The following is a 26581-nucleotide window of genomic DNA, read 5'->3' as shown; positions in this document are numbered from 1 at the left end:
AGATCCCCATCCATTAAACCACTGACATCTGTATCACTGACTCCGGACTCTTCCTTCAGTCTTGCAGATGGGCAAGCACAGGGCTTGCAGGTCTGTGGGGTGCAGCCCCACACTCCTATTCTAGATCATCTTGCTGGGTAGGGCAGCCTAGGTTGCAGGTTTTCCCCTTTCGGGACTTTGAATATATTTTGCCATTCCCTTCCGGCCTGCAACGTTTCTGTAGAGAAATGAGCTGATAGCCTTACGGGGGTTGCCTTCTAACTAACACTGTTTTTCCCTTGCTGCCTTTAGAATCTTCAACTTGGCCATCTTAATTATGTCTTGGTGTAGGTCTGTTTGGGTTCATCATGTTTGGGACCTTCTGTACTTGGATATGTTTCCTTCCTTAGGTTTGGCAAAATTTCAGCTGTAACTTCTTCAAATAAGTTTTCGATCTCCTTTTCTCTTTCTTCTTCTGGGACCCCTCTAGTGCATAGACTGGCAAGCTTTGTATTACCCCATAGGTCCCTTATATTGCTTTTTCTGTCTCACCTTCTGATTGGGTGATTTCCTTTATTCTATCCTCCAGGTCACTTATTCCTTCTTCTGTGTGATTCAGTTTGCTATTTACTGCCTTTAGCTCAGTTTTCATGCAAATGAATTGTCTGATTTTGACTGTCTTCATAGTTTCTAGTTCCTTGTTACAGTGATCTGCATTTCTTTTGACGGCTTTTCTTAATTCCATCAGTATTTTTATTATCTCCTTTTTGAACTCTGGGTCTGTTTCATTGTTTGTTCTTACAGGGAATTTTCTTATTCTTTTCATTGGGAGGGGTTCGTATCCTTCGTTTTACTTGTATTGCTCTGACTGTATGAATTTAGGAGAAATAGTTATGTACTGTGGTCTTAAAGGGCTGTTTTTTGTGTGGGAGTGTTCCTGTGTAGCCTGCATCAGTCTAGTATTTCGTAGAGAGGGCTATTTTTAGTGTGGATGGCTGTCACGTTTTTTCTCCATGTGCTGGCTGTTATCCCCTTGATGGGGGTGGTCATTGGTGTTTTGGTGACCAGAGCCTGCCCTGGATGTTGAGCAGAACCTCCTCTTCACTCGGTGGCCGTTACAGCCCTGTCGGGGACAGGGTCTGCTCCCTAGTTGCTGAAGTAGAAGGCCCTAGATACAATTCTGAGCTGCTGTATGAGGCAGGCAGGACTGGCGCACTCCCGCTGGGAGAGAAGCCGCTGAGTATTCCTCTTTAGATGTGTACCAGGAACTGCCCTGTGCAGTGTCCCGTCACCCACTGTGCACACTCACAGAGTACACTGTCATTGGCACTGCCCTCGGTCCCGCCTCAGCCACGGGGATGCAGGCAGCCTGCCTGGAGGTCCCCTCAGGCACTGTGCTCTCACAAAGCCTCCGGTGCAGGTTCACTGAAGTCCGGCACCTGAATCCACCCTAGTCACACAACTGGACCCGATGGGGGAGTTAGGGAATCAGCCCTGACCCCAGGCCCACCTCCACACGCGCACACCACTGCTAACGCTGGACTGCCCCAGCCACAGGATGCCAGGAATCCGCTCAGATGTCCTGCAGACGCCACACTTACAGAGCAGGGACGTAAATCCCCAGAGGTCACACAGACACCAGGACATCGATTTCAGCCCTGCCCCTGCACGTGGGCAAGCCACCAGTGCCTGCGCACTCCCCGAGCTCAGAGAGGGAGACCTGCGCCTTGAGCATGCGGGGAATGAGGCTGCTTTGGGCCAGCCCCTCCCTGAGTGCAAGTTAACAACGAGGCCCCTAAGGGTGACCCGGACTCTGCCCTGTGTACACCCGCGGTCACGGCCCAACTGCACTCCTGTCCCTTTGGGCTGTCTCCATGCAGCCAACCCTAGCCCTCTCCTGGGGTCTGTCCGCTGAAGCCCGAGTTTCAGCACCCAGCCCCTGCTCGCACCAATGTGCGCCTCGGGCTGGGGAATGCAGCCAAGTGGCCAGGACCGTCCGTGCTGGTCTCTGTTCTGCCCGCCACTAGCTGGCTGCTGTGTTCTCCGCTGAACCTTGAAAGCTCCGTATCTGTCCCCGCTGACATCCCAGCCAGTGCAGGAGGTTCCCAGGGTGAGGGAACCTTTCCTTTTTCACAGCTCCTTCCCAGGGGCACACACAGGTCTCATCCTGATTCCACCCCCCCTCCCCCTGCCGTTTCATCCTACCTGGTTACAAAGTGATCTTTAGTGCAGCTTTGGTTGTATGAGATCTGCCAGCATTCAGCGGGTTATTTTGTGATAACTGTACCATGCACAGGTAGATGTGTTTTTGATATATTTGCGGGAAGAGGTGAGCTCCACGTCCTTCTGTTCCGTCTTGATCTCTGCCCATCCTTACTGTATCAAGTTCTTGGGGATCAAACGGAAGGGCGTGCAGTGCCGTTCAGTGTTCCCATGGCCAAGGGGCAGCTCTGGTTCCAGCTCCAGGTGTTGTAGGCAGCATGAGAGCCACCTGCTGGTGAACCTTTATCCATCAAGTTCTCTTGTGTCTGCCCCGCTTCCCGTTTCATCCTTATAGCGCTTGCCTCCAGTGATGCTCTAGTTCTAACTCAGTCGGAAACTGAGCTCCTCCAGTTCCCTCTCTTGAGCGGCGCTGTCCAGCAGAACTTTCTGACATAATAGAAATATTCTACATCTCCACTGTTCACAACAGCAACCAAAACCCATGCGTGGCAAAGTATTCAAAATGTGGCTAGAGCAAAAAGCCGAATTTTCAGTTAGTTTTAACTGTATCTGAATAGCCACACGTGGTTAATGGCCACTGTACACAAAGGGGACAGCAGTGAAGCAGCGCTTCTCAGCCTGGTCTGTCCCCTCAAGCCTTTCAAGAACCCAGATGAGCAGGCCATACCCCAAACCCATTAAATTAGAATCTCAGTATTCTGAAAGCTCTCTCTGGGCATTTCAAACATGTGGCCAAAGTTGAAAATCACTGCTCTAAAAGCAGTGTTTGGCAAACTAGAATCACCAGGGATCTTGTTAAAATACAGATTATGATTCACAGGCCTGAGGTGGGAACTAGGATTCTGCACATCAGACAGGCAGAAGCTGCAGGTCCCTGGGCCACTCTGAGGAGCAAGGCTCTAACCCAGCCCTTCTTAGTCCATTCATTTCCACAAACACGGAGTACTCCCCACGGGCCCAGTGGCATGACAGTTCTGGCTTTTAGAGTATTTGCCTGTCACAATACATAATTAGATGCAGGTCCAGTAACAAGATAACAGGTTAATCCTACATGCCAGCCTGACTGGGCTGGGGGATGCCCAGATAGCTGGCAAAACATTATTTCTGGTTTGTCTGTGAGGGTGTTTCCGGAAGTCATTAGCATTGGCACCGGTGAACTGAGTAAAGCAGAGGGCCCTCTCCACCATGGGTGGCCATCATCCAATTCGTCAGGGCCCGAACGGAACAAAAGGGCAGAAGAAGGGCAAATTTGCTCTCTGCTTGAGCTGAGACGTCCGTCTTCAGCACTCCCGGTGCTCAGGCCTGGACGTGGACTGAGTTACATCCCCAGCCTTCTGGGCTCTCTAGCTTGCAGACAGCAAGCAGACCGTGGGCTTTCTCAGCCTCCATGATCAGTGAGCCATTCCTATCAAAAGTCTCCTCTTGTACATTTCTACTCTATTCTATTGGTTCTGTTTTTCTGGAGAACCCTAATACCGCTATTAAATGTAAATTATTCCCCTGAGAGGAAGAGAAGGGGCAAGGTGAGGACCACTGCCACAGTCTGAGAAGTCGGTGATCTGATGACTCTTTAAACACAGACACTGCTTACACCAGGGGCTGGGAAATACGGAGCCTCAGAGCCTGCACGGCCACCAAAAGTGCAGTACAGCAACTAAAGCGTGCCCGTGTGTACTCACTGCAAAGGTCGAACCCTCTGCCCTAAACACTCAACTTTAGCCCTATTCTGTGCCCTCCTAGAACCCTGAGATGTTAGTTTCAACACGTGAAAACTGAAAGGCTGGACAGTGTGATTTATTTAATTTCCGTATACTGCAGTAGCATCCAGGTAAGCTGTACATTTAAAAGGTAACTCTTCCGTCATGAGTACAAGCTATAGTTCAAGGACTGAAGGTGGTCCCCACCACCGCAGCGCCGAGGGGAGGCACAGTGCTAGCTCTGGCAAGGCGGTGTTCACACCCAGACGACCCATCCGCTGGCCAAGCCCTCTCTCTTCTGACTGTCGGTCTTCGCAATGGAATGACAGGGGGGCATGGCTTAAAAAATGTCAAGGAGCAGAAATCACCTCAACTGACTCAACCAGGAACCCCTGAAGGAGCAGGCTCTTTAAAGCAAGCTGGAGAATGAACCCGGCAGCCGGTGGACTCTATGGACGAATAATCCTGGCCCCTCCCCCTCTTCCCCAGAAGTGTGGTAGTGGCTCTCAAAGATTTCACAGAAACTGGCGGAAAATCACAGATTTCTTGATTAGTATCTAGAAGACACTTATGCACATTTTTACTTAGGAAACTGAACAATGAAGAGTGACACTGAACCATGCTCTAATCCTGAACACCCAACGTCCTGGATCTAAACAGCAGGCGGCTGCTCCGCCTGCGTCAACAGAGCCGGTCCTCATTACTCCGAGCCCGGCCACGCTCACTGGCTTCACCTCCTGTTTTCAAAAGGCAGACTCCACGTCACCCATCTCCACGCACACCGTCTTTAGTTGTGAATAATATTCAATTGTCACACGGCCATTCTCTCTGCCGAATCCTGAAAGGAAGAGAAAGGGTGAGGACAAGACAAGCCTTTGCCGCAGCACCGTCGCAGGCACCGTCAGAGGCAGGGGTGCTCACGGGGCTGGGGGGAGCACAGAGCCCCAGGTTCCGGGATCAAGGCCTCAACTGCAGGCATTAGCTGCGGAGCTAGACACGGGAAAGGTGACCCACTGGCCTTGGGGAACAAGGATGGGGAAATTTCCAGGTCTCATTTCTCACCAGTCTAATCTTAACTTCCATTATCTATCTACTAGTCTGGGTTAAGGTCTAAAAATGTTCAGACTTTCTTATCCAGCATTAGAGCATTCTCTGCACCTATGAACCTGCTGCCTTTGAAAGTCGGTGCTAACCTGAAACTTAACTGTACACAGTAGGCCGATTAACCTTCTCTCACACTAAGTCTGTGAGAGCACCCACCACTTACCCCCTGCCCACCCTTAGGTCCTCAGGTTATTCAAAGTCCAGACACTGCCCAATCCCTAGTGGATGGGGTCACGTGCTAAAAGGACAGCCTTCCGTGTGCCCCCTGCCCCAGACTGAAGGGGGCGCTGCCTCCGAAGGGCAAGGCCTAGTCCCCAAAAATGCACATCTCTAGGGGCACAACTCAAAGGTGATGTACACCGAGGCCCTGGTAGTCTCACTCTGTCTTTTGTTCCTCTCCAAATCCTCTCCACACAGAGTTGGCTGGACACGTGAGGCCAGCTTTCCGGCCCTCTCATCCCATGCACTGACGTCCATGGGCACTGATCCAAAGATTCAGATTTCACTGAGGCCTATGCTGCAGATTCCAAACTTTTCCCTGCACTGAGGGTTATGAATTATCAAAACAGAGCCTGGCTTCCTGCTCTGCATTGGGGCCTGCACGTACAGCTCCTCCAGGTACCTGACAGGCACAAGGATGCTTAGTGATGTATGGTTAGGGAATGCCAGGAAAATATCGAACAACAGACCAAATAAAGCTGAAGTTAACACCCACCATCTCATTATCACTCACCCACGTTTATACGTTTGCCAACACCGTGATGGCCATGAGTATCTGCCAGGAGACTAGGGGTCAGACTCTAAGAAGGTGCCCCTACAAAGTCCAAGCCAATTTTCAGAAGACCATGGGAAATTAGTGAATATTTATAGGCAACCAATGCCAAAGAAAGAACTTCAAAGTAATGGCTACGTTCCTGATGCTGTAAATCTCCCCCTAACAGGCTGGACTTATAAATTTGCCATGATATGGTAACACGTCTGATTGACTACTGAATACATGAAATGAATGGGCGGTGGCTTGGGGACAACATTCCTGTATGCCACGTGGTGTAGTAATAATGACTATGACTGACTGTTAAATGTAGACTAAGGGATTTTTAAATACTTTGGCATAATAAAGAAAACAAATTAATATACACTGAGATATTACTTTAGAGACACTTCACCTAAACTGACTCTAAATCTCCACAGCGGATGATGACAAAGACCCCAATGGAAGGTCTAGGGGTGGTTTTATGCTGACACCGATCACAGACTGTGAGGAAAAGCAGTCCTACAGAAGAGATAAACTTTTCTCAGAACCTCCTGGAGAGCTTTTGGAAAAAGAAAATAAAGATCCTTGGGTTCCATCCCTAGAGACAGATCCAGTGGGTCTGGGCAGGACCAGGAATTCACATACTTTTCCAAGTGATTCTGATACACAGACACGTTCAGGAACCAGGGCCATGAGGACTGAATCGCGGCCAGTGTCTCTAGAGACAGGGGTTTGCTTTCCCGATTCCCGGCTGCTCACCTGACTTCTTGTAGCCACCAAAGGGCAACTCCACGGGGCTGACGTTATAGTTGTTGATGAAGCACATTCCAGCCTGAAGCTCGGCCACCACCCTGTGGGCGCGCTGGATGTCCCTACAAAGAAAAAAATGCACTGGTTACTCAGAACTTCGTGTTACTACTTTAACAGAAAAAGTCAGACGCCCCCTACTTCAAAGGGTCTCGAAATATTGCAGAAGTCTTGTTTCTTCAAAATGTGTTTTAAAATCTTGCGCCACCCAGGCAAAACAGACAAGGATTTGTGTGTGAAAGTCTCCTTCAAAAGCGTGCATAAAAGCAGCAGCAGCAACAAGGGAGCCGAAACAATTCAATGGGGAAAATAGTGTTTTCGGCAAATAGTGCTGGAACAACTGGATGCCCCGCACACAAAAGAATGAAGGTCCCTTTCTTCCACCAGACACAAAAATTAACTCAAATGGCTCACTGACCTAAAATGTCAGAGTGAAAATCGTAAAACTGTTCAAAGCAAACAGCAATAAATCTTCACAACCCTGGCTTAGACAAAGTCTTCTTAGACATGACACCAAAGGTAACAGATAAAGAAAAAAATAGAATAACTATCAAAACTTTAAGAATCGTGTGCTGCAAATGAGACTATCAAGAAAGTGAAAAAACAACTCGGAGAAGCGCAAATCAAAACTATGAGACACCGCCGCACATCCACTAGGATGGTTAAAACCAAAAGGAGAGACAACAGCGAGTGCTGACTAGGATGTGGAGAAACTGGAACCCTTATACACATTGCTGGTGGGAATGCAAAATGGTGCTGCCACTGTGGAAGACAGTTCGGCAGTTCCTCAAAAAGTTAAACATAAAAAGGTTACTATATGGTCCAGCAATTCCACTCCTGGGTATATACCCAGCAGAAACGAAATGTACACACAGCCACAGAAAAACTCATGCAAATGCTCATAGGAGCATTAGTCACAACAGCCAAAGAGTAGAAACAGCCCAAACGTCTACCATTATTTGAATGAACCAACAAAATGTGGTATATCCACACAGTAAAATATTACTCAGTAGTAGAAGAGAGCCAGTCATGAAAGTTCACACACCGTCTGATTCCACTTAGGTAAAATATTCAAAATAGGCAAATCTATAAAGACAGAGAGTAGATTAGTAGCTGCCAGGGACTTGGGGGGAGAAGAGGATGCGGAGTAACTGCTAATGTTCCTGGGATGATGAAAATGTTCTAAAATTAGATTATAATGCCAGTGGTACCTACAACTCTGTAAATATGCTAAAAACTACTGAACAGTACACTTTAAATGGGCAAATTGTATAGTACATGAATTATCCCAGAAAGCTGTTTTTAAAAATAGGAGTTACCCTCCTTTGTGACTGTGGCCTTTCTCTGTCTGTCAAGTGGCTAAGCAGAGCAGGAGGAAGAGACTTAACCCACTCAGTCCTCAAATCAAAAGAACAGCTCCTCGGAGAGGACGTTCAGGGCGGCGGAACTGCTCTGTGAGATCCACCATGGTGGATACACTCCCTTACACACTTGTCCAAACCCACGGAATGAACCCTCATGTAAACCGCGGACCTTGGGTGGTGGTGATGTGTTCACGTAGGTCCATCAATTCTAACACAAGTTCCACTCTGGCGGGGCATGCTGACAATGGGGGAGGCCACACATGTGCTGGGGGCACGGGTATTTCGGAAATCTCTGTAGTTTCCACTCAGTTCTGCAGTGAACCTAAAACTGCTCTAAAAAATAAAATCTGTTTTAAAAGAAAAAGCTCCTCAAAGAGAAGCTCTTATATCAGATCCTCAAAAGGGACTGGGTCTTCTTACCCAGGATCCTGAATACAAAACTGCAGAGAAAAAAATTTCCTTGTGTATCACCAAAGAAACAGCAATATCCCAAGTGTGTAAAGCAGCCTTAGAACACAGCCTGCTGTTGCCAAAGACTAATCAAGAGTTTGTATATAATCAAGCAATTGGCAATCATTTTCAAAGAAATTTTACTCCCAAATCATTTTTTGCTTTTCTAATAGGGGTTAAAGTTTATGTACAGAGATGTTAATCACAACATTACTTACAACAGTTAAAATTGGAAATAGCGCCCTAAATATAAAACAATAGAAAAAAAAAAGGCCCACATGTGTTACAATGCATTCCAATTAGGGACTGTTATAAAGTCACTACAAGTTATGTTTTTGAAGAATAGTGCCCAGTATTTATATGTTAACACATTTCTAAATTCTTTGATCTGTATGTTTTTAATAGGCACCTAACCTGACACTTACATAGAAATCAGAACTTTAAATATTTACTTAATGAATGAAAGAAAAAGGATAGAATTTTCATCAAAAACGTTTATAGCTTAATTTAAACTCAACAATAGGGTTCTCTGGCCATTCAGGGCTAACAGAAAAATGCTACTTTGACATCTTCTGGCTTTATCTGAAGCAAACAGAAAATGTGAATGAAAATGCGGTGAAGACAAACTCCAGTGAGGGGTTAAGATCAATGAAATACCTAAGCAGGTACTACACCCCATGTCTTCAAAGCTGCCTCGGGGTCCTTCCCCACCTACCTGGTGAAGACACCAGCAGCCAGTCCAAAAGTGGTGTCGTTGGCTCTTTCCAGAACTTCAGCTTCAGTGTCAAAGGATAAAATGGACATAACTGGTCCAAAGATCTCTTCTTTCACACAGGTCATGTCATCTCTGCAATTAGCTACAAACATTATTTAAAAAAACAAACAAACAAACAAACATCAGTGAAGGAATTATTATTCCTGGCATCTTAAAATTTCTTATTCATAGTAAACAGTGAAATACATAGCTTTAGAAAAATTTCAGTGTGACATTTCCTTTCTTCAGAAATCAGAATATAAATCAGAAAATCCTTTCTTTGTGACAATTTAACATTATAGATTGAGGAGTCATAGCCTTTGTGTTCATTCTAAATCTACTTTTTTAAATTCATCGTAAGGAAACAGCTAACGAGGTGAACAAGGGTGCCTGTGCAAGGACTTCCATCACAACATTCCTGTAACAGTGGAAACTGGAGGTAACAAACTAAACATCCAGAACAGATGGGGTGATGGCAGAACACATCCATGAACTTCTATGTAGCCTCTAAAAGTAATGCTTTTGCTGAAAATTCAGTAAGTCAATGCTCATGATAAAGTCATTGGAAAAGGCACAAACTGTATATATTGTCCCAATTTCTGTTAAAATGTTATACATGATTTATATTTTTTATACTTTTCCCCATTTTCTTAATGGCTGTGATATGATGAGAATTAGAAATAATATTTTAAAAAAAGAAAACTTAGTAATTAGCTTTATTCCTTTGATAACTATGCAACTTTAAAAGCCAAAGATCTAATCTGTTCTTAGAAATAATTAGTACATATATGTAAACTAAAAAAAAATGTGCCGTATACTGTATATATGTATTTACATGCAGTATAATATATGTACAGTCGAACTGTACTGTCTACATAATAAGACTGAAAAAAAACCACAATATAAAAACAAATAATTGAAGAGATGTTTATATGAAAATGTACTTAAGTTTTTAAGTGGCTAATTCCTTAAAATGATTAAATTCACACTTGAGATTTTAAAATATGCATATATAGCTAAAGAAGTTCACATATTTAGATGTACAATCCTGGACCCCAGGGATTCTCAAGACAGTGGTGCTCTTATCTGCGCTGCAGCTGAGGGACAGCTCACCTCAGTGCCAGTGATCACTGCATGGAGGGGGAGAGGTGATATACATGTAAACCACGTGGAGGCAGAAAAGCAGCTTGAGAACCCCACTACAAACACCAGCTCTCCACCAGCCAAAGCTAAGCGCCAACTGTTCGCATATCTACAAAGATGAGGACTCTGAAAGCTGGTAAGAGGTGGATCAGAGCTCGCATAGCACACAAAGGAGGAACAGCACTCTGCTCATCTGTATGTCACACTCTACTCTGGGGACACCTGAACTATATTCAAAAATATATTAAGTAATTTTAGGTGTACTTAAGGATAGTTTATTATGTTCCAAGTCTTTGAAAACTACTAATCCATATATAATTTTTTAGGGAAATCATTAGCCAGACTATTAATTACTGAAGACAATTCACTACCCAATAGTCCCAGAATAGAGTTCATCTTAACGCAGGCTGATAACACAGTACGGTTCTGTGTGCAGTGAGTTCTCTATTGGAGAGTCAAAGAGACGAGGGGATAAAGTAGCAGCTGACGTACGAGAGAAGGAAAGGTTTCTGCCCAAAATATAACACTCAAATCTCAAGTAAAAGAACCTAAAGATTAAGGCTCTGGAGTCATTCTCAAACTTTAAGGTGTATAAAAATGAACTGGGGACTTACTAACACGCAGATCTTAAGTTCCCAGCCCCTGAGAGGTACATTTGGGGGGTTTAGGGCAGGGATCAGGAATCTGTCCTTTCAACACATTTTCCAAGTGATAATCTGGGGACCACAATCCAGGCTTTCATGCTAGAATGAAGTTAAGCTAGTTATTAGCTCCCTGTTCTTTGTCTGGTTCACAGCTTGTTTAAAAATAACTTTTTTTTTTCTAATTGTAAAATACATGTTCTCTGTAGAAAATCTGTAATATTCAGAAATTCACAAAGTATAATAAAAATCACCCACAGCCTCAGCATCCAGAGAAATCCACTATTAATATTACAATGCATATACTCCGTTCCTTCTTTTTCTCACGCGTGTACATGGTTTTTAATAGATTTGGGGTAATACCATACACGCTACTGTTTCATCTGTATTTTCTATTTAAACACATATCATGAGCTTTCCTTCTTCTTTAATAACCACAAGCTAGCCCATGGCATGGACACTAAATTCACAGCCTTTAAACCTCAGTGAGTCTTTCTCTGGCAAGGGCTAAAGGTTAACCTGCATCAAATATTAAGTGTTGAAAAGTGACACCACTCTCCATTTCAGAGACAAAAATCAGCTGAATCGATCTTCAAGATAAGGTATAAGGAATTATACAACATAATTCCACCTACATATAGTTTTTTTAAAGCCACGAAAACTAACAATATTTTATAGGAGGTACTAACAAACATAAAGTGACAGAGAAAAGTACATGGCACCACCACCGTCCACCACAGGGTCACCTGGCAGGAGGGAAGGACAGTGGTGTGGGGGCAGCGGGATGACCACACACTTGACTGTCCAAACCAGGAGAATTCAAAGACTGAACGAAAATGCTAAAAATCACTGTATCATGTAATGTTTAAAATATTAATATATCGTCTGACAAATTGGTTTTATTATATTGATGACCTGTAGTTCGCAGAAAAACACATTCTTCACCAACTTTCTTGAGAAAGGAAATTCATTATTTAATTTTTAATCAAACACGCACTTTCATTTTTTTTGAGCTGCTCGCTTCCAGAACAACAGGTGTAGACTCAGAAAGTCCTAGGTAAACTAATTGAGACCATCGTCCAAGAGGAGGGGACAGGAGCCTTCAAAGGTAATGGAGAACATCTACTTCTTCAATTTGAGTAGTGGGGACAGAGTTTGCCAACCCTTGCCTTACACCATATACGTAGTTTATAAACATTCTTTTCTATCTGACATTTAATTCAAATTTTCTAAAAGCAAGTAAGAAGATGCATACTTAACACACAGGGTCTCATGTAATACCCCTCCTTTAATTTGGGATCTTCAGGTACATACAGGTCTCCACCACATAACACTTTAGCACCCTGACAAAAAAGAAGAAAAGAACGTGTATTTTATGTTAAACGTACAACCCCAATATGCATTCCCAAAATGTTACCTACGTCCTGAACAAATGCACACCTCGTCACTCCACTGCAGGGACAAAGCAGAACGCGGCTCCCAAACGGACAGGACCACAGGAAAGGGGCACACAGCAAGCAACCCAGGGGTAAACACCCTACCCCTCATCATCTCATCTCCATCCGTTTCTCACCTGCTCCTTTGCCACTTTAACAAACCCAAGGACTCGCTCCAGATGTGGCCGGTTGATCAGAGGACCCATCCTTGTATCTTCCAGAAGAGGATCTCCAATTTTTATCCTTTGGGTCTGTTTCACCACTTCCTCTGTAAATTTATCAAGAATGTCCTTTTGCACAAATACCCTTGTACCATTACAACACACCTAAACAACAGACACAAATTTATATGCAGGTAAGGGGGAAAAAAGGAAAAGGAAAAAGAAATATAACAGCTTTAAATTTAAGAGACAGTATACTTTTTTTAAAGGTTAGCTTCATTTCTAAAAACTATCACCACACTGACAGGATCACACATGTAACTACCCCACACACAAACTATCTGCTCTTTGAGATAAAAGTTCCATCTTTGTTTCTGTTTAAATTCCCTTAAGGCAATTAATAGATCCATCTGATTCACAGTGGGTGAGTGAAGGAAGAAATGACCCATCAACTTTAGAACACAGAATTTTAACTACATCCTCAGGCTAACGACAAAAAGAACTGTGAAAAATGCTGAACTCTTGGTAGAAGGTTTATTTTTCACAGTAGTATAGGTTCACAAATCTGAAACTATTATAGCATATTCTAGGACTGAGCAATTACATGTATTATGAATAATGGAAGCCCAATGTCTCACTGTCAGAGAAGGAAATTATAAATATGGAAGGGAAGAGGCTAAAATAAACCTCGCAGTTCTGGAACTATTGGAAATATCTATAAAAACTTGTAATCGTTAATATAGATGGGTACAAACATGGATGTGTGCATATACATATATACACAGATGCCAAAAGTGTATTTCCTAGTTCTGGCTTCTGAGAAGACACAGAAGCAATGATACCCCAGTAGAAATGGGTACACCTGGCATCCAGATCTTGGTTTCTAAATACCATTTACCACTAAATGGAACCAAGCCTCCGTAGAGAAATGGCTGGCTTTAGAGCTCTGCCAGCAAAGTACAAGATGTGTCTGGGACACCTTGATGTGTCTGGGACACCTTGATGTGCCAGGCAGTAAAAAAGTGTTAAGAGTCAAATAATAATGAGGACATATCAAAAAGTCCCAGATAGTGGCTCCCACCAGCAGAATCTGCAATTATTTGATCATCAAAACAGATAATAATAGTAATGGGTCATAACCCACAGAATGAGGTAAGAATCCATGGGTCCATGTTGATATAAGTAAACGAAAGAATAGCAAACAAGGGAGAAGAGAAAGTTCTTTCTTAAATACACACAGGGGAAAAAAATAGAACTGAAAAATCACCATTTGGTGACCACTAGAAAAAAACATTTCCAGCAAACATCAAAGGGTGCTAACAACAGTGGGTCAAAGTCTGATGAAGAACGAGACAGTCTCACGTTATCTCCTACAAGATACTTATTAACCACAAAGGAAGAATCAGGAACTTTAAAGACCCACCTCAAGCAAGTGATCAAAGCCCGCACCACCACTGGAAAACACGCAATGATGGAAAACATGGAAAACATCATTTTTGTGTTTTTTTGCCAAAAATATATAACCTGAATCTAACTTAAAAAAAAAAAACACCCAAATGAGGGACATTTCACAAAATAAATGGCTGGTACTCTTCAAAAATATCACAGTCTTGAAAGGTAAGAATGCCTTTAAAACTGTTGCAGATGAAATGAGATTAAAGAGATATGACAACTAAATGCAATGCATCTTCCTGGATTATACCCTGGACCAGCAAAAAAAAAAAATTGTTTTCTTTTGCTAAAAGGATATTAGTCAAACAAATGGCAAGTTCTGAGTAAGGGCTATAGATTGAGTAGCAGCACTACATTAATATCCAGTTATTAATGTTACAAGTGCATTGTGCTTATTTAAGAAAATGCACTTGGTTTTTTTTTAGGGATACGCAGAGGTTAGGGATTGCCTGTCTGCAGCTTCCAAACAGTTTAGGAAAAACGTAATCATATGCGTATGTATGTATAGACAAACAGAACAGTAAAACAAATGTGATAAAATGTAAGCATTTGAGGAAACTAGTTCAAAGGTACATAGGAATTCTTTGTAAAGTTTGTGCAACTTTTCTGTAAGTCTGAAGTTACTTCAAAACAGCAAGCTTAAAAACATGCTGTGAGATCAAGGGCTGGAGATTCCTTTTAAGCCTCTTCCAGGGACAGGTACACACCTCGCCTTGCGTGAGGAAGTTGGCCATCAGCGCCCCCTTCACGGCATTCTCCATATCACAGTCTGAGAAGATGATCAGGGGAGATTTGCCTCCAAGTTCCAAGGTAACAGGTTTGATTCCTTTGGCTGACATCTCCATGATCTTACAGAACAAGGACAAGAGCATTCAGAAGTTGAACGCCAGTAGGATTGCGTGCTAGGTTAATGAGACCCTGAACCTCTGAAGTCATTCTGAACCATGCATGACTGGCCACCTTGTTCTCCTCAATATATTTTGTCCTTTGGCTACTTGAAACATGTTTTTCCGGAACACTGAAGGGAACCCACAGAACTGCACCTGACGTGCTGAACAGGGGAGTTCATTTTAGAATACTGTCGATTCACCTGACTGCTGGGGGCAGACACTCTCCTGTATCACTGTTACTGTACTCAAGGCTGACAAGGCTCAGAGCACAAATTAAGGTTAAAACAACGAATCTGAAATAAACTGAGAAAACTTCTAATGAAAAAAATATGAAAACGAATATATGTATGTATACGTATGACGGGGACACTGCTGTACACCAGAAATTAACACACTGTAATTGACTATACTTCAGTTTAAATAAATAAATAAATAAAATGAAATAAACGGAGAAAATGCTCTTCCCTCGGAGGTGGCTGCTACAGATGAGGTAAGTCACAAAAGAACACAAGTAACAGCCCAGGGCTTGCCCCTCAGACACAGGCAGGAGAAGGCGACTCCCATCCCCACTGGGCCTGCCACCAGCGAGCTGTTCTCATCACCCTGCATGTGCCTCCTTCCCTCAGACGTTGCTCCAAAATACCTCCAGCCTCCCTCCCAACACAAGTTAGGTAAAATCAGAGGCCAAGCCTCCAACATGCAGCCTGGGGAGGGCAGACATGACCATATCCACATGCCATCTGTGTTCACCTACACTGGTTCTAGCTTCACCTTTGAGCCGGTGGGCACACTGCCAGTGAAGGAGACTTTGGCCACGTCTCGATGCTGACACAGAAGCTGGCCTGTGGTGGCCCCTCCTTGCACCACGTTGAAGAGCCCAGGGGGCGCGCCAGCTTCAGTATAGATTTCGGCCAGCAGCAATACAGACACGGGCGTGAAGGGAGACGGTTTAAAGATCATGGCGTTACCTGCGTCACCGAGGCACAGACAGAGAAAGACACTTTGAGACTGAGGACCCTCTGAGGAGGGGGCTGGAGGACAAGTCAACAACTCGGCTTCCTGTTTCCCCTCAAATGCTGGGCCAAAAATGTTACTCGTAAGTAAACACATCTTGTCCTTCCCACTTTGTTTTCTCTCATTAAACACAACCCAAAGCACACACTTGCAGTCTCAACCAGTGATACCTTACACTTGCATGGCCAGGCCCTTTCCTATGTATTATCTCATTTAACGCTTGCAACAGCAGTGTGAAGAAGCTATGATGAGTCCTATTTTGCAAAAGTTGAAACCGAAGACCGGAAAGGTTAGTTAAGTTGATGCGAGTCCCCAGAGCTCACACTTCAGTTCTGTTTCTCCTCTCTCACACAGGAACAGGCAGAAAGAACAAGTAGAGGCAACAGGAAAAAAGCTACCTTTCAACACAATGTCCTAATAGTAATGCTTTCCTAACCGGACAGTTTTCGCTACAATAGAATGTCTTCTTCTCCCACAGATTCTTCTATTTAAACTGTGTGAGAAAACTTTTTGTCAATCAGCCAAAGCTGCTCTGATGGAAGCCTGGTTTATCATTTCTCTTAAGACACAAATGAAGACGGAAGTTTATCTTCTGCTTCCTAAATGAAGTCATGCTCCTAAGGGCGCCTCTACACAGAAATTCAGGCCCAGGATTCTTGTCCAGAAAGGAAGAGAATTCACAAGTAACACAAATCTAATTCATCTGACAGTTAAAAAAAAAAAACAAGACCCCCAAGGCCAGAATTTTCTTCCTTTCCAGAAACAAAAATAAATTAAATAAAAATGAGAATAACACAGACACCATTTGTCTATGTAACGCAGAAGCTCCCTAAGGGGCAGCGCAGGGGCAAAACCATGTCCTCTGAGAGGGGGGCTCACAGGTGGAGGAACGATGCACTCTTACCACAAGCCAAAGCTGGAGCCGACTTCCAGCAGGCGATCTGAAAGGGGTAGTTCCAGGCTCCTATCCCCACACACACCCCAAGTGGTTCTCTTCTCGTGTAACCGAAGGAGCCGCCTGGGAGCTGGATATGCTCGCCTGTGGGGGAAGCAAAGGGGAAGAGAATGCAGTCCGCTTGTCCTAAGACCTGCCCAGCCCCTGGACGCACCCTGGCCTCCAGCCAGACCAGCCCCCTCACGGCTCCCAGCAAGCCCAGCTCACCCTGCCTCCACACCTTTGCTCATACTAGCCCTTGGTACACTGCTTCTGCATACTCTCTCTGCATAAAGACTGCCATCTAACCTTCAAATTCACATTCATTCAATTTAATATAATTCTCTAAAAATTTCCTGGGCATTCACTAGATAACTTAGAGGAGGAAATGAAAGAGAAATGGGGAAACACTCGGCAGCTAAAGAGTCTGAGGACCCTGAAACCTCAGACTTCTGGCTCCCCAAGGCCCTCCAGGGTCCTGCTAAACCAGCCACCGTGAAGCAGTGTAAACTTCCTAAACAGCTTGCTAAATAGGCGAAACCAGTAAATATGATGCACTCAACGATTCTTGCAAGAAGTGGTTTTTCAACAATGTGGTCTATAACTTAGGTACCAGGAGAGATGCTTTTACGTACATCATCCCGTTTAATCCTTATAATAACCAAGAAGACAGGGATTATCTTCTCTACTTTGAAAAAGAAAAGATGAAGTCATTCCCCAGGGTCACCCAAGCAGAGAGCGATGAGCCCAGGGTTTTAACCCCAGCCTGTCTCAATCCCCAAATCTTTACCCTTCCCCTCTCGGCTCCGCTCTCCTGCCTCCTTGTCAGCCGAGCACAGAAGGCCGGGCAAGGGCTTACCGGCCATGGACGCAGCCAAGCCTGCATAGTACTCCAGGCACTGCCAGGACGTGTCGATGTCCCAGAGGGCCTCAAAGATGGACTTGCCATTGTTGATGGTCTCCACGGTGGCGATTTCATCCTTCCGCTCCTTTGGGGAAAGCAGAAGAGCAGATTTAAGACGTGTTACCACACACCTCCACATATTCGACACTTAGAGCAGAATTCACTATCCAATTTTTAAAAATGGGAACAGCTTGAACTTTCAGTGAAAATGAAAGGAATGGCAGTGTGACATGTGGAAGAGAGAGAAAGGCTTATTGCTAAGAAGCAGCCATACTCTTCCCCTCAACTGTCACAGACTCAAGATCAATAACTCATTTCAAGATCAGTTAGAAAAGGAATGTTTTAAGAAATACTATATATGTATGCCTGTATAAATATGTATAGATACGTATGCATGTGTTTGCATGTATAGAGTAAAAGAGTACAGTCCTTAGGAAAATTATACAAAATAGCCAACACACAATGGACATTTAAAAGGTTATACACGCACATGGCTTGAATTCACCCAAAGAAAAGCAGCATCTTAAAATCGTAAGATAATTATTTTCTGATACTCAGTACTCATCAAGTCTCTTTTTTTTATTTAATTATTTTTGCATTATTTAATTATTTTATTTTGGTGGGGGGATTAGGTTTATTTCCCTTTTAGAGGAGGTCCTGGGGATTGAACCCAGGACCTCATGCATGCTAAGCATGCACTCTACCACGGAGCTAAACCCTCCCCTCAATTCTCTTTTCAAATACTGTTTCCAGTTGTAGCTTACACAACTTAGAGGTGCTAGAGATGGTCCAGGGATGAAAGAAAAGGTTTAGGAAATTAGATCTAAAAAGAAAAGCTAAGTAATGCTCTTTTTACCCCCCAAAGAAGATGAAAAACTTAAATATGTAAAGAAATATTTACTATTATGGGTCCAATTTAAAATAAACGATAGGGTCAAAATCTGAACATACATAAAAGACAAATCAAACAACTGAGGTAAAGAAGGATTCTTACTAAAACTGATAATCAGAAAGGCTGACCAGAAGCAAAAAAGAAAGGCAACAGAAATTAACACGAGTATCTACCCACAGTACAAATCTCAGAAAAGATGGAAGGAAGAATATGGAAATCAGTATGACATACGGGAAGGGACAGTTTGGTAGTGATATCTGGACGTGTACTATTTCTACAAAGACCAGCGGGATAAGGTGCTTTTGACTCATTGATTCCACATTCATTACTAAGGAAAAAAGGATAGATCCAGTCTCTGCCCTCAAGGAGCTCACTTATGAAAAAGGAAGTTAGTAAGTTCTAAATTAATTTTGCAATTAATGAATAGACACATTCCTTCACAAAAAATAATCTGTTCACATTCAAACATGGTCTGAATTAAACTGGCTCTTAAACCAACAATGCACCCTTTCTTCCCCTGATTCTATACTCACCAAAACAACTTTTTAACAATTAACTCGTTTTCCAGTTACTAATACTGGAAAGAGGGTACCCAGGAGGACAGCAAGCATCAGTTCTGAAACCAGGTATAAATTATCCCCCAGTCTTGGATCTGCTGCACATGATTAACGTGAAACATGCTTTAAAAGGCATGGTTAACTGTAAGTGACTTCAACTTCATTTGTAGAATGTAAGAGGGCAACCAGGCCCTAAAGAGGAAGTAGGTAGTGGTTCACTAATCAGCATGAATGCACTGATGAATCAGTACATTACCATTTCGAAACCATGAAGAAACATTAAACTGGCAAAGTGAAATGCTGCTGGCTTCCACGTTAACACAAGAGTGAACAGACAGGAAGTAACCTATGACTATGGCTGAAAAGCCTTAGAATATTACTGAGAAAGGAAGTTTTAGTCTCGTAAGATTTTTTTCTTTCTTTCCTTTTTTTTTTTTTTTTTGTAAACAATGAACAAACAATTCGCTTTAAGGACTGTTTGAAAGTTTCACCTCAAAGAGAAAATTCAGTTTACTGGCTGGCCTTTTAGATTTTTCCTGTCTTATTCCAGCGTTTTCTACTCTCACAGAAAAGGTTATTTCTAAAAGGCCATGATGAGATCTTTTGACACACCTTTCAGAGATCATCAGAAAAACAATCCTTGATGAAAACTACCAAGGAGTCCAAGTGGATATCTACCGATAGCTGATACTGCTTACAAGGAAGTGGGATGTTTGACCCTCGTGCAATAAGAAGGGCAGAGAGAAGGTGAAAACAATGCAAGTTTCCTGCCCCTTCTACTACAAGAGCCATCATAAAACAGAACTGCCCACCACGACAACGAGCAAGTATTTCTTGGGAAACACGTGCTTTGTATCCACCCCATCTTCCCCTCCACCACCCTGCTTCACCCGAGACCTGACCAGGGGACCACTGGGAAGAAGGCAGAGGCAAAGGGCAGGAGCCCCACCTTTCTCCTTCACAGACAACACCCTCAGCAGGCCCTGCGTCCAGCTTTTATAAGAGAGCCACACGAGCAAAGTCCCCCCCCACTAAACTGCCCCCTCCCCTTGCTTCAAGGGGCGGAGCTGAGCAAAACCGTCGTCGCAGGCTTTGCAGCCTAACAGACCAGCTCTCACACTGCCTAGTGATACCACCTTGAGCCGGTCTTTCCATGTTTGCTTCCTCATCTGTCAACTAAGTAAATAACCACAACATTCCAGGATGTTTTCGATAATTAAATACAATTATGTATGAAAAGCACCTTGCACATCAGAAAAATTTATTTTAAAAGGTAACCCATGTTTATTTAGTACCTAACAGAATAAAGCCAGAGCCAAGCTTTCGTTTCACCTTTAATACTTCTCAGCCAGTTTGGGGATCCGTCACTCTGGTCCCCCCACCATCCTGGTGTGTGCTATACATTCTCCTTATATCCAAACATTTTTCCCTTTCTCCCTCGGGTGGGGGGGAAGTGTCCACAGGAGGGGAAGAGAAGAAAGAACTGTTTCACAGGAGAAATGCTAAATTTCAACAAAGGTGAAAGGTCATCAGTTATAGTCTAAGGCCCACACCCAACATAATAGAGATTTCAAAAAGGAAGAAAGGGAGAGAGGGAAGGAGGAAGCAAGAGAGAGAGGGAGGCCATTTGCTCAGGGACCTGAAGAGTCTCGGGGGAAAGAAAGCAATAAACCAGTCGTAACAATGCAGCTGACCAAACACTACAGATGTTAAGTCCAAGGGGCAGAAGACAGACAAAGCCCCAAACTCAGCCTAGGAAGGTGCGGAGAAGTCTTCCAGGGCGGCCAACGTGGAGAAGCCATCACAGGAACACAGCATCCTGGCGCGTACGAGGGCAGGGGACGTGAGCACGCACGTGGCAGAGGAAGAAGGGCCAGCAGTGCACGGCTGGGGCTCATGGGGTGCGAAGAGGGGAGGAGATGAGGTGGAGACGAGGGTTGGTCCTGAAGGGCCTGACGGGCCGTGTAATGGAAGGGGAGGGCCAGGATCAGAGGTGCACTTCCAGGCAGACCCTCAGGGGGCACGAGGATGACCACCTCACCCGGGCAGGACTGGAGGTAAGTGCATAATCCACACACACGATCGTTCCTGCGCGTAAATGGTGTTACCATAGTTTCAAATAACATTTTCTCTCTTCTTTTAAGCCAAGTAACAGCTACTTTCATTAGGAGACTCCAACTGAGAAATGACTAGAGCCTACCAATAAGATTTATGATCTGGTAAAAAGCACCAAAGATTCACTGTGAAAGGGGGAACGTAAGACTCACAAACATACCAAAACACGTTCATTTCACTAGGAGTCGGGAGGCTTCTGGCTCAGGCGGAGTAACAGGAACCAGACTTAGACTCCGTCGTAAGCAACTAAAAATACCAATTAAGATACACGTACAACAACTTTCAGACACTGGGCATCAGGCAGCTCACGACAGTGACCCCGAGAGAGAGAAACAAATGAGGTGAGTCCTGCACCTGCTCCTGCCCGCTGCCTGGGGAGAGCGCTCCATCACAGCGCCGGGAGGAGGGGCCTGGGGACAGATACTCTGCGTTGAGGAGACAGGTTGGGAGTTCGGGGAGTCTGTGATGCCTACAGTCTGCAGTCTGAGGACGGCAGAGAAAAGAGCTGCACAGAAGGAGGACCCCAGAAGTCTGCAGAGTCCCCCTAAGTCTTCACCTGAGAACTGATGAGAGTGAGGAAACCACCCAAGGCTGGGGTAAAAACTGAGAAGGTGAAAAAATCCCCATAACGCACACAGGGCCAGAAGTGGTTCATGTTCCTACCAGCCGGGGGGAGTAAAATCTCACTCACACACAGAGCATCAGGCCAGGTGTTCAGAAGGGTACTCGGCAGTGGGGCAAAATGAGCTGCTCTGGCCACACCTAACAAAGGATAAAAGCAAGCCTTGCACAGGTTAAACTGATTCCAAGTAACTTCACTGTGTCCCAGAACAAAGCTCTTCAGTATTTTTTTAAGTACAAGAATATTCAGCATCCAACAACATAAAATTCGCAATATCTGGTGATAACAAATTATCAGGCATACAAAACAAAGGAACGTTATATAAACACCCAACCAGGAGGAAAAATCAGTCAACAGGAACAGATCAGAAATGACAGATGACAGAATTAGGGGACAAGGATGTTGAATGTTATCCGAACTACAGTCACGTGTTCCAGAAGGCAGAAGAAAACATGAACATGTTAAGGATAAAGGAAAAAAAGTCATTTTATAATGATAAATGAGCCAATTCTTTTTTTGCTTCTTTTTAAAATTTTTATTTACTTATTATTAGTTTTTTGTCTTTTTTTTTTTAGTCTTTTTTTTTTAATGGAGGTACTGGGGATTGAACCCAGGACTTTGTGCATGCTAAGCATGCACCCTACCACTGAGCTATACCCACCCCCTAAATGAGCCAATTCTTAGGAAGACATAAGAACCCTCAATTCTTATGCATAAGGAAAAAGTGAGAAACAAATTAGAATAATAAATTATCAGCTTTGAGTTACCACTTTTGGTTTATCAAATTAAAAATAAATTTTAATAGCAGAAAATACTGTGTTGGGAGAAAACTCTCCCTGAGTGTTCTGACATTACTGCATCAGGCTTTCTGAGCAAAGGACACTAGCAAGCTGACTGAAAAGCAAAGGCCTTGGAAGGCAGAGACAGCGTCTCCCTAAAGACAGAGGTCTCTGGAGAGATGTGGAGATACAAAGTTCTCTACTTCCGGTTCCTGGAGACATCTGCTTACATACCAAGGTAATAAATCTGGGGACACTGGAAGGTGTCCCCTTAACCCTGGAGATCTGTTTAATGAGTAACCTGTCTCTCTCCAGAGGAGAGGATGGGCAGATGTGCCACCAGCCCAATTTTAGGGCTCCTCTCCTGTGGTGCAGCCCACTGCGTGCAACAGGGTAACATCTGGCTCTCACAGCATCACCCCAAGGGGACTGGGGCTCAGAAAACTAGTGCTAATGTATTGCTCTGGATGCTGCATTTCGCTGTAATAAACTGTCTCTTTCCCTAATCCAGAAAGCCTCATGTCGCTTGTCAGGATACACATACAACCTTGCAAGTAGAGGAACTCTCCCACCCTGTTTCCGATGTAACACATTGAGGAAAAAAACCACCACAGTGCTATCACTGAGAGATATCCTTGATTCAAATTTTGGGGTATAGTCTCTGAATTTTCTAATTTTCTGTAATGAGCATCTAGTAATTTTGCTTTTTAAGACTGTAAAAAAGCTGAACTTTGCATTCTGAGAGGGGAGCATCTATGAATCTATGAAATCTTCCCAGGCAATTATAGTAGAAAATAAACCAGAAAAAAGAAAAGTCAACTTTAAAAAAACAAACAAAAAAACTAGAAACAAAAAAGAAACACGAATTTAAGAGTCATCAGAGGAAAAAGTAAAAAGGAACAATTCCACAGGGTTAAAATGGAAAAGAGACAGGCTCTAAAGAATACCTTACCGCTCCAACAAAGAGGAAAAAGAAAACCTTTCAAGGGAGATGTTACAAGAAGAGCCAGAAGGGAATTACTGAGTGAAAGCTTGCCGTACATGCCAAGGTGAGCATATGGAAATGTTTCTCAATTTCGTTATAAAGGTAGAACCTAGTAGCACATCCAAGTCTAACTGCAAATCATCAGAAAGAACTTGCAGAACAATGCAAGAGGACTTCTCTGGAAGACAGTACATTAAAACATACCCTTATTATCCTGGCAGCCTCCAAAAGGATTCGGCCACGCTCCATGCCAGATTTTTTACTCCATATTTTAAAGGCAGCCTTTGCATCCTGAACAGCCAAATTTACTTCCTTTTCTCCTGAACATGTGAAAGTAGCTATCACTCGGCCTATGAATACAGGGGAAAGTCAGTGTTATTGCAAATGGTTGCCACACATCTTTTTAAAAGTACTGTGTATCCAATTTTCCTTTTAGTGATCCACTTCTTAAGTACGGTTTGAACTAGTGACCACCCCTGCACCAGTAGTTCTTAACTCTTTTTAGGGGGTCACTGGCCCTTTTAAGAATCTAATCAAAGTTGCAGGCTTCCCTCCAGAAAAATGAACTTCACCAACCTACAGAATTACAGAGACCGTGTCCCTTGCCTAACACACCAAGAACTATGGGCATGTCCTCAATTGGGCAAACCTCTAGTTGAGTTTACTGACATTAACTTCTATCAGTTATTTTGCAACTCTCCTTAACAGTGTTTGAGAATCTCAGTGATCTTGCAAAACCAAAATTGAAGTGCTCTGTCTCCTGGGTTATGAACTGATTTTAAATCATTGGCTTTTCTTCTATACAAATCATATAATACTACTAGTATTTGATAAGTATGGTTAATAAACAGATCAAGAAAAAACAGTTCAAGAAGCAAGAAATTTTTTTCCCCAACATAGGAAAAAACCCAACCTCCTTTATTTCACTGTTATTCTCTATCCCAGGCAAAATATGAAATGATGTTTTTCTAGACCTTAATCCCAAGGGTTGTGACTGACTCTACCAACAAGAATTCTCTAAAATAACAAGTCAGCAGTTTCTTTTCCCCTCCCACAAGAACATGTGAAACTGCTTTTTCCAGAGATTTCACAAACCTGCAATTTCTGTTTCAAGTTTGAATAGCTAATTGGTAGAGCCAGTGGCTAAGGTTCGCACACATTGTAAGCAATTAAAATAAACGGCAGTGTTTTTTTGCTTTTGTATCAATATCGGGGTGGGGTTCAAGAGCTGTTTCCTCCTACTTAAAGGAGAGCCTGATCATGCCTGTGACCCCTTCCTGCTCTGAAAAGTCGCTGTTCTGTGGTTTAGTGCAATTGGTCAAACCTAAATTCTCCAGTCCCTTGCAATCCCGTTTCATCCCTTTGGCTACACGCCATTCTGGCTTGCACAACAATTTACATTTTTCTTCCAAACAAATACTGCATTAAAGCTCAGCAAAACAAACATAAAACAAAAACAAAACAAAAAACCTTTTCCTCATTTGCTTCGTGATCTTCTGAGCTCCCAGGGCAGAACCAGAGCTTGGCACACATTAAGCACTGGATAAAGGCAGGAATTTTCTTCCCTCCCCCTGTTCTGATTCGTGTCCAGAAATACTTTAACACTAGGGGATGGTAACAAAGTCCTCATTCACGCTCATTAGGATCATCTGGGCGCGCTCCTCCATTTTGGCACAAGTGTTTCTTTTCACTCCCGTCCTTCTTAGAACTCTTCTCCGTGCACGGTTGAAGACCTTACTGCAGTCCTAGCTTTAAAAATCAATAATAGTAACAACAGAACCTCACACATTGGGCTTTGTGGACTCTCCGTTCAGGCCGTTGTAAAAGTCCTTCAGACGCCACCACGCAATTCGCCAGCTTTTTCAGGTTCCTACGACTCCCTTCCCTCCCGGGCCCGATGCATCCGTGTTTGCAGAGCACCGTTAGCTGCCTACACAAACACCTTTACAGTCTACACGGCCACCTGCCCCGGTTCAATAAGCGTCTGCTGAACGCACTAAATGAAGGTTGAGGGCGCTAAAACAGGTGCCCCGCCGCGGCGGCGGGGCGTCCCCCCGCGCCCGAGCCTCACCCCAACCCCGGCCCCCGCCCCACCGCCCGCGGCCTGCCGCCGGGTCCCCGTCCCATTACCCGTTGCTGGCTCGAACGCCTTCTCGATGCCGGAGGCGTCCGCCGGATCCACGCGGGCCCCGCCGCGGTAATTAAGCGGCTGCGACACGACAAAAGTGCCAGTGCTCATGGTGGCGACCGGAGCAGGCACGAGAGCGCGGAGAAGCAGAGAGCGCGCCGCCCTGACTGCTCCGAGAAACATGGGGGCGGGCGCAGCGCGGGACGGACGTTGAGGGCGGCGGGGAGGGGCGGGGCCGAGGGCAGGGGGCGGGACCTGTGGTGGGAGCAGGGCTGCGGGAGGGCAGGGGCAGGGGCGGGGCCGCGGGGAGGGGCGGGGCTGCGGGAGGGCCCCCTGGAGGCCCCTTAACCGGAAGGACGGGCAACACAACAGAGCCCTACACACAAACACACACTTGCGGGCGCGCGTGCACACACACACACACGTGTGCGCGCGCGTTTTCTCTCTGTCTTCCAGATCAATATTTAAATAGTAATTTGCAAGAATTTTCGGGTACATCACTGCCTGTAATTAGCCAAGGATTCTACTCTTGATCCTTCCGGCTAAAGGAAGCGGAAGGTTGGAGTGCTAGGAATTATACTTTGGCGATTACTTCACTCCCAAGACTGTTTCTTTATCTGTATAATAGTACTTTTTAAAAGTTATTGTAAAGACCAAGGGGAGGACTGTCAAGGAAACATACGACATTGTGATGTCAAGCTGATTTTTAAATTCTGAAAGGGCTATGTAAGTGCTATTACTGACAGTGGCGCAAACAGAAGCCTAATACCAGGGTGTAAAGAGCAAAGCGCTTGTG

The 26581-nt window shown here is 44.3% G+C and overlaps 1 protein-coding gene across 3 annotated transcripts; it reads right to left on the bottom strand.

Moving 5' to 3' along the window:
- Positions 1–4457: 4457 nt before the first annotated feature.
- Positions 4458–25992, bottom strand: ALDH9A1 (aldehyde dehydrogenase 9 family member A1). 3 transcript variants are annotated; one of them, XM_072946208.1, is made up of 11 exons: positions 25788–25992; positions 23862–24007; positions 17663–17792; positions 16774–16908; positions 15627–15823; positions 14673–14813; positions 12490–12678; positions 12172–12259; positions 9094–9235; positions 6517–6629; positions 4458–4737 (listed from the first exon to the last, which is right to left on the bottom strand). In XM_072946208.1, exons 1-11 carry the CDS (start codon positions 25966–25968, stop codon positions 4643–4645), a joined length of 1557 nt encoding a protein of 518 aa, XP_072802309.1. In that variant the 5' UTR covers positions 25969–25992; the 3' UTR covers positions 4458–4642. The 3 variants fall into 3 exon arrangements, with proteins under 3 accessions (XP_072802309.1, XP_072802311.1, XP_072802312.1); XM_072946210.1 differs by lacking the exon at positions 25788–25992 and adding an exon at positions 25443–25512; XM_072946211.1 differs by lacking the exon at positions 25788–25992 and adding an exon at positions 25128–25255.
- Between the last annotated feature and the right edge of the window lie 589 nt (positions 25993–26581).

Source organism: Vicugna pacos, chromosome 21, assembly GCF_048564905.1.
Source record: "Vicugna pacos chromosome 21, VicPac4, whole genome shotgun sequence".
Lineage (NCBI taxonomy): Eukaryota > Metazoa > Chordata > Mammalia > Artiodactyla > Camelidae > Vicugna > Vicugna pacos.
This window is presented reverse-complemented; position numbering and strand designations above follow the sequence as displayed.

What these genes read in the sequence shown, in the direction of transcription:
- ALDH9A1 (XM_072946208.1), bottom strand. Translation starts at nt 25,968, where the DNA reads ATGTTTCTCGGAGCAGTCAGGGCGGCGCGCTCTCTGCTTCTCCGCGCT. An exon ending in GGCGTTCGAGCCAGCAACGG is followed by an intron (nt 24,008 to 25,787) that starts GTAATGGGACGG and finishes CTGTATTCATAG; the next exon opens with GCCGAGTGATAGCTACTTTC. An exon ending in TGGTGGCTACAAGAAGTCAG is followed by an intron (nt 4,738 to 6,516) that starts GTGAGCAGCCGG and finishes TCTTCCTTTCAG; the next exon opens with GATTCGGCAGAGAGAATGGC.